Source organism: Caloenas nicobarica, chromosome 5, assembly GCF_036013445.1.
Source record: "Caloenas nicobarica isolate bCalNic1 chromosome 5, bCalNic1.hap1, whole genome shotgun sequence".
In the NCBI taxonomy this organism is placed as follows: domain Eukaryota; kingdom Metazoa; phylum Chordata; class Aves; order Columbiformes; family Columbidae; genus Caloenas; species Caloenas nicobarica.
This window is the reverse complement of record NC_088249.1, coordinates 33,820,792-33,837,028: the sequence shown is the minus strand read 5'-3', so window position 1 is coordinate 33,837,028 and position 16,237 is coordinate 33,820,792. Positions and strand designations below refer to the sequence as shown.

The 16,237-nt window shown below is 35.9% G+C and overlaps 1 protein-coding gene across 4 annotated transcripts in view; it reads right to left on the bottom strand.

Moving 5' to 3' along the window:
• RYR3 (ryanodine receptor 3) overlaps positions 1–16,237 on the bottom strand; it is a 242,751-nt gene that overhangs the window by 180,744 nt on the left and 45,770 nt on the right. For all 4 annotated transcript variants that reach the window (XM_065635073.1, XM_065635075.1, XM_065635074.1 and 1 more), the window contains exons 2-3: positions 12,373–12,492; positions 3,120–3,227 (exon numbers count right to left, since the gene is read on the bottom strand). In XM_065635073.1, coding sequence (XP_065491145.1) covers positions 3,120–3,227; positions 12,373–12,492 — 228 coding nt within the window. The remainder of the gene's footprint in view (positions 1–3,119; positions 3,228–12,372; positions 12,493–16,237) is intronic.

Genomic DNA, 16,237 nt, shown 5'->3' with positions numbered 1-16,237 from the left:
ATCCCAGATTAAATCTTTTGGCTCCATTTTTGGGTGAATATTTTGGAAATACTAAAATTTATGTTATTGCTTAGGAGTCCTAAAAGTGTTTAAATGAATCTTACTTGCCCTTAGCAAATGCTTTTTTCATAAAGACTTCCATTTTCTAGAAAGCACTACAATTGCAAAAATCAAAAATTACACTCTAAACTGGAGAAAACAGTAGAAAACAAGAGATCGATAACCATGAGGTCTGAAAACTGTATGCGCCAAGGCTGACATTGCAAGATCGGAGGTGACAGAGCAGAAATCCGGCTTTCCTGAGGTGTGCCAGGACATGGGCCAGTTAAAGTAAAGATCTGTAGAGCAGAGTAAGCCTGTAAATTGTGATTGTCCTGCCACTAAATTACAGAGAAAAATAAAGGTTCTTCTACTTCTCAAAAAAGTAAAAATGAAGGAAGAATTTAACACCTGTGAATCAAATAGCGGCACGTGATGCAAAAATGTTAACAGAAATACTAAAGTTTTTATTACTATAAATAACAGTGTCTTTCTATTGCACATATCTCATGTCCATGCAATCTAAACAAAAAATATGGCTACAAGAATGACAAATTAATATAGAATTAAACCAAAGAGTCATAATAAGACATCAATTTATTTCCCTATAGCCATTTACATATTTAGAAAAATAATATGCATTTTGAATATATCACTTCTGTATCAATGGATACGACATTCAAAAAATTAGCCTTGTGTAAATAAAACATTATTTTGATTCTCACTTCTAGGATATTTACTTAAATAATAAAATTCCCCTGCTCCCACATATTTTTTTTTCTGGGATTGTATTAAAAAAAAGAAGAAAACACTAAACTGCATGCACAGTATATGAATCCCAAATATAAATTAATAGAAGTTTCTCATCATGAAACGAATTCAGCATAAATTTCTATTTGACAAAAAAAAGAAAGTATAGTGAAATGTTATCTTTAAGTAAATTACTTTAGATGAGATTACTTGTATTTTTATGTTTGGTTTCTTCCTCAGACAACCATATTTCCTTGTATTTAATGTGGCAGAGTCTTAACTCTGTATGTAAGTATAATACAATAAGAGCAAAATTAGTACTCAAAGAAATTATGAGTTTTCTGGTTCTACATAAAATAAAAATGAAAACTGACCGACTACCTAGTTCTGCAGATTATCTGCATTGTAATTAATTGCCATTTAGTCTCACAAAATAAGTAAAGCCATAGTTTTATCATGCTGTGCTCCTAAGAACATAGAAATTGAATTCAATTCAGTTCAGCTGAAATTGGAGAGTTAGGGTAGAATCAATCAAATTAAGATAAATCTTCCACCCAAGCTCTTGGACTATGCTGGGAACAATTAAAGCACAGCATCATAGAAGATAATAGCAAGCTCATCTGATCAGGCAGCAAAAATCCGAGAGGTATGGTAAATATCAATGCACTGAGGTTGCTGGCAAAAAATCCAAGAGTTTAGTCAGCTTTAAGAGACTATACATGTGACCACTCCCAAATGTAACTCTAAGTTAGAGTGAAATCAGAAGATTTTTATTTATATGAGTTTTCTGGTTTTCATGTGGTCAGAAAGCAATTCTGGAAGCTGTCATAACAAATAAACATTGTAAAATCTTATTTAATACTAATTTGTTAATAACACTTCAAGCAATACGTTAAGAAGTGGCATTTCCAGTACCTTTCAAATTTCAGTTGTTCATTGATAAGAAGAAAACAGTGAAGGTGATGCCACATTTTTTTTTTTAATTCCTAAAACTTTTACCCATGAGTATAACAAAGCAGTGACCAACTGAGCGGAGACTTTGGGTCAAGTTAATTTGCTTTCAAAGAAACACAAGCTCTACCTAAATATATAGAACTGAACAATTTACTGAAATTACCTACTTATAAAAGACACACAGATGCAACGGCAAGTGTAATTTCTAAAAATTCCAGAGGTATTAACGTGTAGATGAGAGGTTAGTTTGTCACATCTCAACGACCAGCAATGAGGTTCAGCTAATCATTGAAAAATGATAATTTCTCGTGCGGATCATTGAAAATACAGGCAAATCTCTATCTGGGCTTTGGATTAGGCTTGTTTATTACTTATCACTATCACCTTTTGCAAAACAAACAGTTTACAAGTTCTATGAAAACTACAGTTCTTAAATCATTTTGTCAATAATGAACAATGTATAATAAAGTGCATGTAGGTTTTTTTGGAATCCTGATCTCTCCAGTGTGGAAATCCTCTTTTGGTCAGTCTTAATATGTCTTAGATTTGAAGCGATAATTCAATTGAAATTTAGTAATATGAAATGCAAGCATAGTTACAACATTTCACTTTACTGCAGAGTCACTTTACACTATTATGCTGTAAGCATTCCACCAAGTATGCTTGTATGAATATAGTATAAGATTAAGAAACCCAAAAAGAGAATTTTGAAATAACTGTTTCTATCCAACAGTTCTTGCTTCTTTCCACAGATCAAATAACTTGAAATTATACTGAAACAGTTTAGTTACACAACTACAAAGCAAATTATTGTATTTTTATATCTGAACTAAAATAGATTGAAATTTGTCGCTTTTTTCATTGATTGGACTTAATTTCTAGCTGTTTATTTCATGTGATGATAAATAAAATTAAATCCAAATATCTGAAATACTTTCTTAGCTCAGTGAAATGAGATAGAATATTTACAAAATGAGAAAATTGTTTTGCTTTCTCCATTAATAAAGAGCACTATAATACAACAATGCTTTTATGGCAATGATTTATGTTTCGGACAAAACCTCCTATGTTCTCCTCAGGCTCATAAAAGCCAGACTCAGTCCAAGGGTTCTCATGTCTTTTTCAGTGTCCAGTTCTGGAGTGATGGTAATAAATTACCTCAAAGATTATGTTTCTGGTTTTTGTAAATATTTCACAAGACTAACTGCGCCTGCTCCTCAAAGCTAAAGAGCAATTAATATGATTATAGTAGTAGAGCAATAACATTCCAGGAAGAAACAACTGTTACATGATGCCCCTTTCCTAGAAATCCTGGAACAAGACATGAGAAAATCCATATTCAGAAATATCATATTCTTTCATGTCAATTTACTTACCCCTTCACTAGCATTATCCCCTGTGCTAGCCAGCATTTCTTGAAGGGCTCTGACAGACAGGGACTGTTCAAGGACGAAATTACAGATGCAAAGGTCCGGAGGAACATACTGTAAAAATAAACAGTGTAAGAACAGATCAGCAGAGTGGTTGAAACAGGATTAAAAGTATGTTTCAAAACACATGTATTTTAATTTTGAAATCCATACTTAAAGTTTATTCACTTGGTTTTGAGATACATGTTATTTCCCTGTATTAAAATAACATAAATCCATTCTTCATAACTTGTCAGTCCAGTAACCTTACTTTTCCCTAGAGTTGTATTCCTCATGGTAAAACAAAAGATCTCCGAGTTCAAAAGCAAAACATTTTTCTCTTCATATGCTTTCCCTTTTTTTAGAATTACAGCATGAACATTGTATTTATTCTCTGCCGTCACTGACAAAAGAGAACATATTTTGATGTATAAGGTGGATGCTCTGAACATATTTACAGCTGTCACTAAATGGCAAAGATTCAGAATCTTAAGATACAACAATATGAATTATTTTATGAGATCTTCTCAATTGTTGGATCAACATATCTGCTGATTTAAAAATATGAAGCTTAGATTCACTTCCAGAAGAGTAGACTTTTTCTTTTTCCCCTCTCCAATTTATTAGCATTGATGTGTCCAAGAAAAAAAGTCTCAAGGGGAATCATCAGTGTATATAAATATGTGACAGGAAAACACAGAGAAGACAGAGCCAGACTCTAAGGGGTGGCACCAGTGAGGTGGCACTCAGTGAAAGGACGAGAGAAAATTGATATAACTTGAAATACAGGAAGTTCTATTTAAACATGAGGGCAAAAACCTTTTTTACTGTGAGGATGGTAAACACAGGAACAGGTTGCCCAGGGTGGCTGTGGAGTCTCTATCCTTGGAGACATTCAAACCCTGACTGGATAGTGTCCTAAGCAACCTGCTCTGGGCACAGGGGTTGCACTTGATGATCTCCACAGGTCCTTTCCAACCTCAATGAGTCAGTACTCTGTGGTTTGTGATGTAGATCACAGCTGTGAATGAGCTTTGAACTGGATATACACTCCTTTTTCTTTTTTAAATCAGTATAACAGGAGTTAAAAGGGAAATGATACAATTTAGAGATTTCTAAATTTGCTGAACTGAAGTTCTTCTATTTATAGCAAGCTAATCAAGTAGTCTCAGAATTCACACCCTTTGGTCTCCTATATCAACTCTAATTATTTTGCGTGTGTGTTTTTGAACACATTTTGGAAAAGACTTTTAGGCCAAAGACTTGACATTGAAATTGCATACACTAGACATATACATATATATATATATATATAATTGTTACACATTATTGAGGTAAAGTGAACTCTTGCATCTTTCTTACGCAACTAAATAATTGTAAACAGTAAGTAGTTCCTAATGTCATTAACTCCAACAGGAACAACTTGAACTGTAATACTTGTCATCACTCATCTCTACTATGGGGTACTATTTTTTTTAGCATTTGTTAACTGTATCTGTGTACACTCCAAACTGAATATGGCATAATCAGTATGATCCAACACCTACCAAGTGAAAAAAACCCTTCCCATCTGTGTCACTGGCCACTGGTCTTCTGCCACATCAGCTGCATTTTCATGTGAAAATTGTTGCAGCCCTTACTTTAGTGTCATATTAATAAAAGACACTCTAAGACAACGTATGCCTAGTCACAGTTTGTATATAATGTACATCTTAAGTTACTGCCATTATTTTTTCACTTATTTTTTTCATAGCCTACAGAGCATTCATCTTTATTTAAGAATACTGATATTGAGAACCGTGAAATTAATGATTTTTCCACCCATGGCTTAGAGCAGCTAACCCCTCTTTCAAACTTGCGGTGTTACACAGTAAGCTAACACACGCATAATATCACATACCCCATTTCTGTGGCTGGATAGCAACAAATTCTTTTTTAAGTACCACTGACCTGAGAAATACCAGTGAAAGCTAATTTACATGTAAGGTATGTGACCTAAGTGGCAACTGAACTCCTTAATTAATCTACATTGCTTCATTTAAAACAAAAAATAAAAACAAGCAAAGAAAGAAACTATTGAGTCTGTCAAGGCTGATTTACTTTCTGGTCTTTTTGCAAATCATACTGTTTCATAAGGTTGATATTCAACAATCTCTGTGTGGCAGACCATTCTATACTCTTAATAATTATACAGCTACAAAGGGTTCAATAAGATCTAGACCATCTGCTAATCTATGCTTTTTTTTCCCAACTCTGAGCAATGTTGTATTGTAACATAATCCCACCAAAAAAAAAAAAAAAAAAAAAAGCACCAATAAAAGATATTCAATGAAACAAGAATACTGAGAGGTTAGAGCTACAGGTAGAAGATTGGGAAATACTCATGCCAGATATCTTTATGCTGAAATGCAAAACAAAATCTGGTCTGGTACTAGGATAAGGTTTTAAAAATCTGTGTAAAGTAACCATAGGCATAGGTATTTATCCCCCTTCTGGCTATGGGAAGTTGAAGTGAACATGCAGAAGTCAAACAACACCATTTCCAAGAATCATCAATAAAAGAAAAATATTCAAGTGGAAAATAAATATTTTATTTTAGAGGAATTTGAAGATATACCAAGCAAGCATTATCATAAGTAGATTTGTGTAGCAGAATAAGTAGGCTGATAAGAGATCTGATGAAGGAAAGCAGGAATTTGGAATAAACAGTTCTTCAAAGTCCATAAGAGTTTTGGGAAGTTCTTCCATTACACCTCTGTGCAGTCCTGTCCACACATACAGGAAGATAAGAAAAATGACAAATTTGATATAGGAAACCTACACAAATTTGTGAACTAATTCTGAAGAAACAGTTCTACCCTGACAGCTACTCTTTTTACAAGAAAATGTTTATTTCTGAGATTATTTCCAAACAGATCTTTCAGGTAGAGTTACAAATTAATTTTCCATCAGCACACTCATAACATCAAATATATCTCATTTTTCTGAATGAGGTGTTAAGACAAAACTAGCTAACAAACTGGAAATGTTCAATAGATCTGCAAAAAAAACTTGAGTCTTAGAATAACTCTATTTTCTCACAGAAGTGAATTGGAGTCTAGGTCAAATTATTTTCATCTAAATTGATTTCTGGAGAAAGAGCAGAGAGCAGGTAAAGTATATTAATAGGTCAAAGCGGACAGGAGAAGTGACATGAAGAAACAGATACAAGCTACACAGTAGCTAGAGAGGAGCAACACAAGCAGTTATAGAAAAAATGAAGACCTACAGCAATGAAACCGGGCCATGCTTTGTAATAAATTAAATAAAACAAAAAAAAACCCCTGTCAGTAGGTAGTATTTCTCTCTCAAACAACTCAAAATACTTTACAGAAAGTACAGAATAGAACAGCAAGCCACCATTTTCGCAAACTTCAGACTGACAATACAATCATGTGCTTGAGTTTTCCATTTAAAAGGGAGACATAGGAATACAATTCCTCGTGTGAGGTACACTGTGATTTGCTGCTAAAACATAGCATGTCCACAATTTGGTATTATTTATTAACATTGTAAAGGTACGTGCATACCTTATCATCAGTAGTGAAGGAGACCCATCCATTCTAAACCGGTCAATAACACATGCCAGCCCAATTTTCACTCATACTTTCTTAGAATAGACAGCAAAATGCAACAAGACAAAAAATAAGGCCACAAGAATAACCACCGGTAAAAGGCCACGCCCACAGTACTGGAATCCCCAGTACAAAAATGGCATGAAGCTACTGGTAATAGTCCAAAGAGCCACTAAGATGAATGAAGGACTGGAGGTACTCTCATATGAGGAAGAGATGACGATTGATGCGTATAAATTCCTGAAGTGATGATGCAAAGAGGACAGAGCCAGGCTTCTCTCAGTGGTGCCCAGTGACAGGACCAGAGGCAACGGGCACCAAGTGAAACACAGGAGGTTCCCTCTGAAACTCAGGAAACACTTTTTCACTATGAAGGTGACTGAGCACTGGCACAGGTTGCTCAGAGAGGTTATAGAGTCTCCATCCTTGGAGACATTCAAAAGCTGTCTGGACACAGTCCTGGGCTACCTGTTCTAGGTGTCCTTGCTTGAGCAGAGAGGTTGAGCAAGATGACCTCCAGAGGTCCCTCCCAACCTCAGCCATTCTGTAATTCTGTGAAGAATAAACTGCAATGAAATTTCTAATACCAGCCTTGTACATAGAACCTCAAGGTGGATAATAGATAAAGTCAATGCATGCAGATAATGCTGGCTGAGACATTCTTACAAGCACATTCTGTTGAAGAGAGCTTCATATCAAAAAATTTCAAGGAAGTATTTTCTACATTCAAGAGACACAGCCACGCAAGTACAAAGTGGCAGCCGAGGGAGCACTGTTACAAGCTTTATGCTGAAGTTTAAACTTATTTCTCATCAGTTTTTTGTCCGCCAGCTTAATATGCCATAATTATTATTTGCCATAAAATAATAGATGTGCAAATAGCTGTAGGGTAGTTTTAACCATTTTACATATAATTGAGTCTGTGCTGGGTTGCATAGTTGTGGAAATGCAAGCTGATAAAATAGCTAGTAAAACCCAGCTCCCACATTACACTTTGAATACCATTCAGTCTTCTGCATTCCTCCAAGCACTATCATAACATTAAATTCTTGCAGGTGATGTGTTCACTAACCAAGCCTCTGACCAAAGCAGAGACGTCTGGTCTGCAGTGTAAAAAACACTGGCATAAGCTAGCACAGGTTACTGATCAAATAAGTTTACCTTTATCAGACCTGTAAACCATTACATTCTGTCATTAGGACAGAAATCTTAACTTAATTAGTTATAATTACTTTCAGGCATTTAAGTTTACTTGATAATTGTGCTGCTAGAAGAGATGCTAGTATATTGCAATTACTTTTGAGGTATATTATTCTGAGGAATCAGTAAAAGTTAGCCTTGCTGCACTAGACTATCAGCTTTGAAATACACCATCTTCCCTAATTCTATTCTCTACTTTTACTACATACAACTCAGATTAAAAAATTAATAATGAAGTTAAATATTTTCATTCTGGAATTAATAGATGCACTGCCATTTCTTCTTAATACATAGAAAAAAAAAATTTAACTTTATAAAAAGTAATTTCCAGGGATGAGGAAGGGATAGGGAAACCATGGAGGACACTCTTCCGCTATCTAAAATAAAAGCACTTCTGTTATCAACATTCCCATTCTAGAAGCTTATAGGCAGTGTCCATACTTTCCTTCTCTAAACTGAACAGCCTGTGTCCTCCTCCAATCATGATTCTCACAGCACTCCATGGAGCAATCTCCATTTTATCAACACTCCTATGAATTTGAATGCCATGCTTGGAAACTGTACTCCAGCAACATTGTCACAGAGGTAATAAAAAAACCCCAACACTTGCAGAGATAGTATAACTTCCCATCTCCCACCAAGTTTCTTTTGATTATACATCTAAAGACTATGCTAGATCCATTGAGCACTTCATCACTCAGGGAACTTATGACGGCATAACATCCACCATGACCTCCACATTCCTTACAGGAGACAAGAATAGTTTCCCATTTTGTGAGCATCTTTACATGCTCAGTTATTAGACTTTACACAAGAAGCACCAAAATATACCTCTACTTTCTATTAATATACAAGGCACCACAGATCTTCCTCTGTGTGGCATGACTTCATCGAAAGTTTTTATCATCTGCAAAAATTGCTTATGTTAATTTAAATGACGTCTTAATTGACAAAAAATACTCAACAGCATGGCAGTGAGAACAGAGCACTGCAGGATTTGATTAGAAACACATCTATTCCGTAACTATTTTTAGTCCACTGGATGTGTGCCATTTTGATTCTCTTTTTCTGATTTCATAAACAAAGTTGGTGATGACAAAGTCAAGAGCCTCTGGGTAAGGATTAAGGGTCAGATAAACAAAGCAGATGTCATCATGGGAGTCTGCTATAGGCCACCCAGCCAGGACAACAATACTGATGAGTTATTATTTAAGGAACTAAGCAAAGACTCCAAATCATCTGCCCTTGCCCTTATGGGGACTTCAACTTGCCAGATGTCAACTGGGGATATCATACAGCTGACGTCAAGAGGTCCAGAAGATTCTTAAGCCATCTGGATCATAACTTCTTTGTGCGGTACTAAGGGAACCGACCAGGAAAGGTGCCTTCATAGATTCGCTGCTTACTAACAGAGAGGGTCTCATGAGTGAAACGGTGACTGATGTCTGCCTTGGCCACAGCAACCACAAGGCAGTCAGCTTTAAACTCCATGCTAACAGGAGGAAAACTGACAGCAAGAGCTCAGTTCTGGATATGAGGAGAGCAAACTTCAGGTTGCTCAGAGAACTACTTAGTACAATTCCCTGGAAGAAGCTTTTGAGGGTGCTGGGGTTCATCAGTGTTGGTTGCTTTTTAAGTATCACCTCCTAAAAGTGCAGGACCAGGAAATTCCAAAATGTCAAAGATATAGCAGGTGAGGCAAAAAGCCAGCTTGGCGGAAGAGGGATCTTCTTCTTGAGCTACAGCAAAAAAATAAATATATGGCCAGTGGAAGCAAGGTCAGACATCATGGGAAGACTACAGAGATGCTTCTCGCCACTGTAGGGCGGAAATTTGTGTGGCCAGAGCACAACTGGAATTGAAGCTGGACAGTACTGTGAAGGACAATTTAAAAAAGCTTTTTAAAATATGTTAATGGCAAAAGGCAAACTAGAAATAACATTGGCCCATAACTCAATGAGCATGTTCACCTTATAAACAGGGACATAGACAAAGCCGAGACATTTAACGCTTTCTTTGCCTCAGTCTTCAACACTGAAGATGCACTCGGGAGCCTCCGTAGCCCTGGGCAAGAGAACCATGGCTGCGAAAACAATAAAGTCCCAATCAATCTCTAAGTTGTACGGGATTTGCTGCTCCAACTAGATCCCTACAAGTCGATGGGGCCTGATGGAATTCATCCAAGGGTACTTAAGGAGCTGGCTGACATCATAGCGAGACCTCTCTCTGTGATTTTTCAACACTCCTGGGAATCTGGACAGGTCCTGGTTGACTGGAACCTGGTAAAGGTTGACCCGATCTATAAGAAGGACGATAGGGATGAGCCCGGCAACTACAGGCCTGTAAGACTCACTTCTGTGCCTGGCAAAATCATGGAGGAGATTGTTCTGGGAGTTATTGAAAAACATCTGAAAGACAGTGCTCCTCACCTGCAGCACTGTGTGCAGTTCTTGGTGCCACTGTATAAAAAGAATATAAAGCTACTGGAGAGTGTCCAGAAGAAGATACAAAGTTGATGAAGTGTTTGGAGTGGAAGCTGTATGAGGAGCAGCTAAAGTCACTGGGTTTGTTCAGCCTGGAGGAGACTGAGGGGAGACCTCATTGATGTCTACAGCTTCCTCACAAGAGAAGGAGGAGGGGGAGGCACCAATCTCTCTGGCCACCAATGACAGAGCCTGAGGGAATGGCAGAAAGATGTGCCAGGGGAGGTTTAGGCTGGACATTAGGAAAAGGTTCTTCACCCAGAGGGTGGTGGAGCACTGGAACAGGCTTCCCAGGGAGGCAGCCACAGCTCCAAGACTGTCAGTATTCAAGAAGAAACTAGACAGTGCCCTCAGACACGTGGTGTGAATCGTGGAGTTGTCATACGCAGGGACAGGACTTGGACTCGATGATCCTTGTGGGTCCCTTCCAACTCAGGACATTCTATGACTCTGTGATTTTGTCCAAATGTAAATGAAAGTAAGCTTCATCACTAAGGGTTGTTTTTAAGTACTGTACTCTCTAATCATCTAGATCAACCTTTAGACTTCTTATTTTTCAAACAGATGTATTTACATGTCTCCAAAATTCTTCACTCTTCTCAGTAAGATCAGAAGTTCAGAAAACTCCATGGTAACTTCTTTTAAAGCACTTACATACAATTTTTCTGAACTTCTTAATTTTAAACAAACTTCAGAATCTTCTGTAGTATTATCTACTACTAAGACACTTATGAAAGGTAAAGTAGATCTACGGCATTCTACAGTAACACATACTATTCCTCCTTTTCTTTTAAGATGAGCAACATGCTGTCTTACAGATCGAGATGTTCATCACCAGTAAGAGACCACATCACAGTTGATTTGTAAATTAATACAATTTTTCAATCACTGTTAAAGATTTTAAGACAATAGTTGAAAATACATATGTGAAAACTAACTGCTCTGTCTTAAACATGTGAAAAGATTATTGGTGATTCATAAAGTACACTGGAGATAAATTATCTGACAGTCTTGAAACGCAAAAAAATGCAAATTTAGAAGCAACATAACTTTTCACCTTAGAGATTAATAAGGACCTCTCATACTGCATAAATAAACACTGTGGATCTAACATGGTCATAATATCCAGACTAAAAATAGGGCCACATGGCAACATTTCAAAAGAAAAGATACAAAGACTCAACTAAAAAGAAAAAAAAAAAAAAAATCAGGAGAAATAAATTACCAGGAAGAAAACAAATTAAGACACAAGACAAGGAAAATTACGGAGAGAGAATAAAGAAGAAAGGGAGGAGGTCCTTCTCCATTTGCCTTTATTCTTAACATTCTGTTTTAGTACAGGTCTCAAGTTTCATTTCTTCTCTCTTCCTCTCAAGCTCCTCTTACTACTCTATCTTCTTTTATTTTTTCTTCACAAACCTCTGACTTATTTTTTCTATTTGTCACTTGTTATCTTTAAAACTTCTTAATTAATTAATAATTTTGTTCCTTGTACTCTCAATTTTCTGATTAATCAACACAGTTAGAAGCAACACTTGACACAAGTAACTAACAGGTGACAATGCTTCTAAAATTTTCAATCCAGTATATCAAGAAATTTCAATCTACAGCAGTAATAGGAATAAGTTTTTTAGTTAACTTAAATCTTAATAATAATCTGGAGATTTATGAAAATATGAAGTATTTCAGCTATAGGAATTATTTTAGATGCTTTAAGAATAGTGGCTTTTGACTGTTAAAAGGTATGCCTCAAACTATATTTAGGATCTCTAAGAAACCTCATGCTGCAGTCACAGAAGGAAAAGCATAAAAAAGGTGCATCTAGAATCGCATTAAATAAACCACAGCTAAATGTATTCATTGATAATAAGTAGGTTAACATTCACTGAGCAGTTACACCAGTTGAGAGTATCAACTTCTTACTTTAGCTTCTGATGTTGGTTCCAAAAAGCACAGGCGATTCCCAAGTCCCTCAGCTGCCAAGCAAAACTTCCTTTGTTCTTTGTGAATACTGGCAACACACTGAAGTACTACTTCGTCATCCTGTCACAAAACAAGACACAAGAAAAAAAAGTAAATATCTGGAAGTTACATACACACCATAATGCTAAGAAATCCTGGAACACGGAACCTGCTGAAAACGAGCACGTTATACTCCCAGAACAGATATCGGGTATATATGCAGGTATTCTTTTGACGTGTATATAAACAGCTGTTTATGTATAAATTTATATCCAAGACTATATCAAAGTAAATAAGGCTACATACTGTCTCCAGGGCTTTCACAAGTGCTGTGTCTTTCTGCTGCTTTAGCAGTGGCTTGCTATGGTGCCATAAAAAACTGTAAACACACTATTACTTGGGTTTACTCAGTAAAACGTGTACTGTTTACAGTAAAAACCTGTTGCTGTCATTTTGCAAACTACAGTAACCTAAATATAAATAAATTTCTTTTGTTACCACAGTAAGCCCTCAACACAAGTCCTCTGAATGCATTATCTTAACTTTTAAGGTCTCATTTAACCTAGAAATCTCTGAGTACATCCAAAGATCCAAGAAGGGATGGTTCAAATAATTCGTGAGAACTTTCTCCTCAAAAGACATATTCCAAGAATAAGAACACTCTAGAAAAGTGACGTGAAACAGCCCTATAGTTTAGTTATCCTAATTATTGTAAAAGCTCTTTTACACATTGTTACATAATGTGATGACAAAGACACACTTACTTATAAAGTGCCAAGCCCTTATTCACCTCTTAACATGTGATACTAATGCTGATAGAAATGAGCCAAAACAGATTATGTTTAGTGTGCAGATGTGTCAAAGGTATATACAGAATTAAAAATCATTTCCAAAATTTTCCATTAATCAAGCAAAACACCACTTGCAGATTAGCGTGTAGAAGAACTTATTTTTATATATGTATGTAAGTATGACCAAAAGAAACTGCCTTAGAAGTTTCTAAGGGGGCGAAAGCTGATAAAACAAGAGTGATATGATACGTCAGTGTCCCATCCAGCTATGAAGTTATACTGGTGTCAATTATTATAGTCAAAGCAGACATACAACAGCTGCCTCTACTGAACTCAGAGATCACTTGAACAATTATGTTCTAAAAGCAGCACTGCTTTTTCCAGTCCCCTTATGCAACTGCAATACTACGACAGTAGCATAGCTACTGGCACTCGAAATAAAAGCTGGGAGTGACAAAGTGATTTTCACCAAGGGAATTCAGTGTCGCACCCTTTAAAAAGGGAATTCAAAAGCAAGATTTTCACTTGGGTCATTTTGCCAGTGTGTGCCTACTTACGCAGGTGGACTGGGCAGAAAGAATTAGTGGAATCTATATAATATGCAAATAAGACAATGACTTCTTGTTTAGATGACTCAGTGTTATGGAGTACTTACTGAAGTAAGATCTTTCTAGCTGAGGTGTGAAATTGCTTTTCTGGCCAGAAGATGCTAATAGAAATGAATGTTATGAACTTATTATCCTATAATGAAATTGCAGAAGACCATGTCTCAGCTATATCTTATTTTCCTGAGTCTTTTCTCACACAAATTCTGATACTGTAAAACTTTTTTCCTGGTAAACTAATTTTCTTCTTCTCCTTAGTTTTTAAATACACATGGTACCAGACCCATTTAAACCTTGATCTTCACTTCCCTTATGTAGAATTTCATCCATTGAGTTCAATATACCTTTTTTTAGTGTGACAAGAAGTTTGCAATCTCAATGAGATGCAAACTCATGCAATGAGAAGTGATGATTTATTTGTTAAGTTACATACAGCCAATTCAAAAAGATAACCGTAAGAAGAGCAAAAAAAATACATATAACTTCCTTGAGATCCAGTTTGTGAACCATTAATTTAATAAGTTTAGATGTTTTAAATTTAATAAGCATTTTAAAGGCAATGTTTCTCATCCAGCAGCTCTGATTCCTCCATGTTGAGAAATTTATTTTGTTCTAGTCCTTATTGGTTTTTGGGTGGGGGAGTAGGGCTGTTTGGTTTGGTTTCTTTAGTTTTTGTTTGTTTGTTGGTTTTTAGAATAAAACAGGTTTAGAGGGCATGGAATCACAGGCTGGAAAGGACCTCTGTAAGGAATGGTCCGACACCTCACTAGAGAAAGTCTAATTTAGGTCAGGTTTCTCAGATTATCTAATGTGCTTAATTTAAGAAAAAGGCATCCTTTAAAGTTCTGATCAGCAAGAGGTATTGTTACAGATTCACACCTCTCCACCACACCTTACACCTCTTCAGATCAAAATCATAACATGCAACAGTTCTACCAATGTTCTTTAAATTTTACAAGGTGTAGTGTAAGTGAGCAATTGGAGAGGATATGCTCAGGTTGATCAAAATACTTCTATGATTTACTAATCACACAGAAAAAATAGTAATTTTTTTTACCTCTAGACTTGGCACAAGAAACTGCCTTCACTATTGTTCCTCAAAAAGTACACACATTCTAAGCGTCAGTTACTAATAACTGGTTTTCACTAGTGTGATCATCAATGATTACATAAAGTTAACCATGAGATCCATTTTGTACTATCACAATACCTATTGACAAGTACAGATGAATAGCGATTTCTACCTTTTTTTCTTCTAAATGAAATGAAGTGAAAATTCTCCCCTTCTCCTGTGCAGAAATCTCTTATCTGGTTAGGATTCATCAGTCAGTCCTTCAGCAAAAGGACATAGACCAGGTAACTCCAACCCAAATTCTAAGAATGTTTGTACATGCAAACACACTATATTAAATATATTTCAGGTGCTCCAAAATCTTGCACAATCTACCAAGTGTCATGTAGCTAATGTGTCATAATTCTGTCCAATATTATTCATCTATTCACACAAATGTATGACTTCTGGCAAAAGAAAAAAAGACAGCTTTGGATATTTGTTTTCATATTTTGAAAATAGGTAACTGCTTAACTGTGTGTACTTAAAACTGAAATTTCTATTTGCTTTGGCAAGAGCTGAAGCTGCAATCTGAATTTGCACTATATAGTAATGTCTGCACAGGCTGAGAAACCAAGGTATTTCTAAATGACAGTCAGTCACTCAGTATCTTCTGCTTTTAAGATGGAACAAATTACCAAAAAAGAACTTGGCTCTTTACAAAAATGCATCTAATATTGAACAATTTCTTTAACTGAAAACTGTGATTCCTACCCTTCAGAAATGTAGCATTAAGCAGAATAATATCTAATTTTTAAAGAGAGTTTTTGATGAACCACAGTCCAAAGGTTCGTTACCAGACAGTATTTAGTCTTGGTCATCAGCCTGTCTTCCTCCTTAGGTTTCATAATAAAGTGATCGTGAACTTAAACTGAGATCTCTGTGATGGAATAATAAGCCAAAACATAAACTAAATTGATTTTAATTAATCAATGACTTGATTTGCTACAAAGTCAGTCATCAAGGTGAATCCAAGTATTGCAGGCATGACCTTGCTTCTGCTCAGTTCACTAGTTTTTCAACTCAGAATTTGAAAAGAAAGAAATTCCAACAGCTAATGAAACTCCATTTATGTTGCATAAATATCCTAGAATTAAGAATTATAGTAATTTATACAGTACATTTAAGTCTGTATAGAGGTTGTGTTCAACAATATATGCACTTCTAGATGTTTCATACTAAGAAAGATGAAACCATCAACATACTAAATCCACACATGTACATTTACATATCCATATAAAATATGCAAATTTTGCTGGAAAATGACACTCTAGATTTGTTTTATTACCTACTGATTCATCATCTACCAAATCTCTATT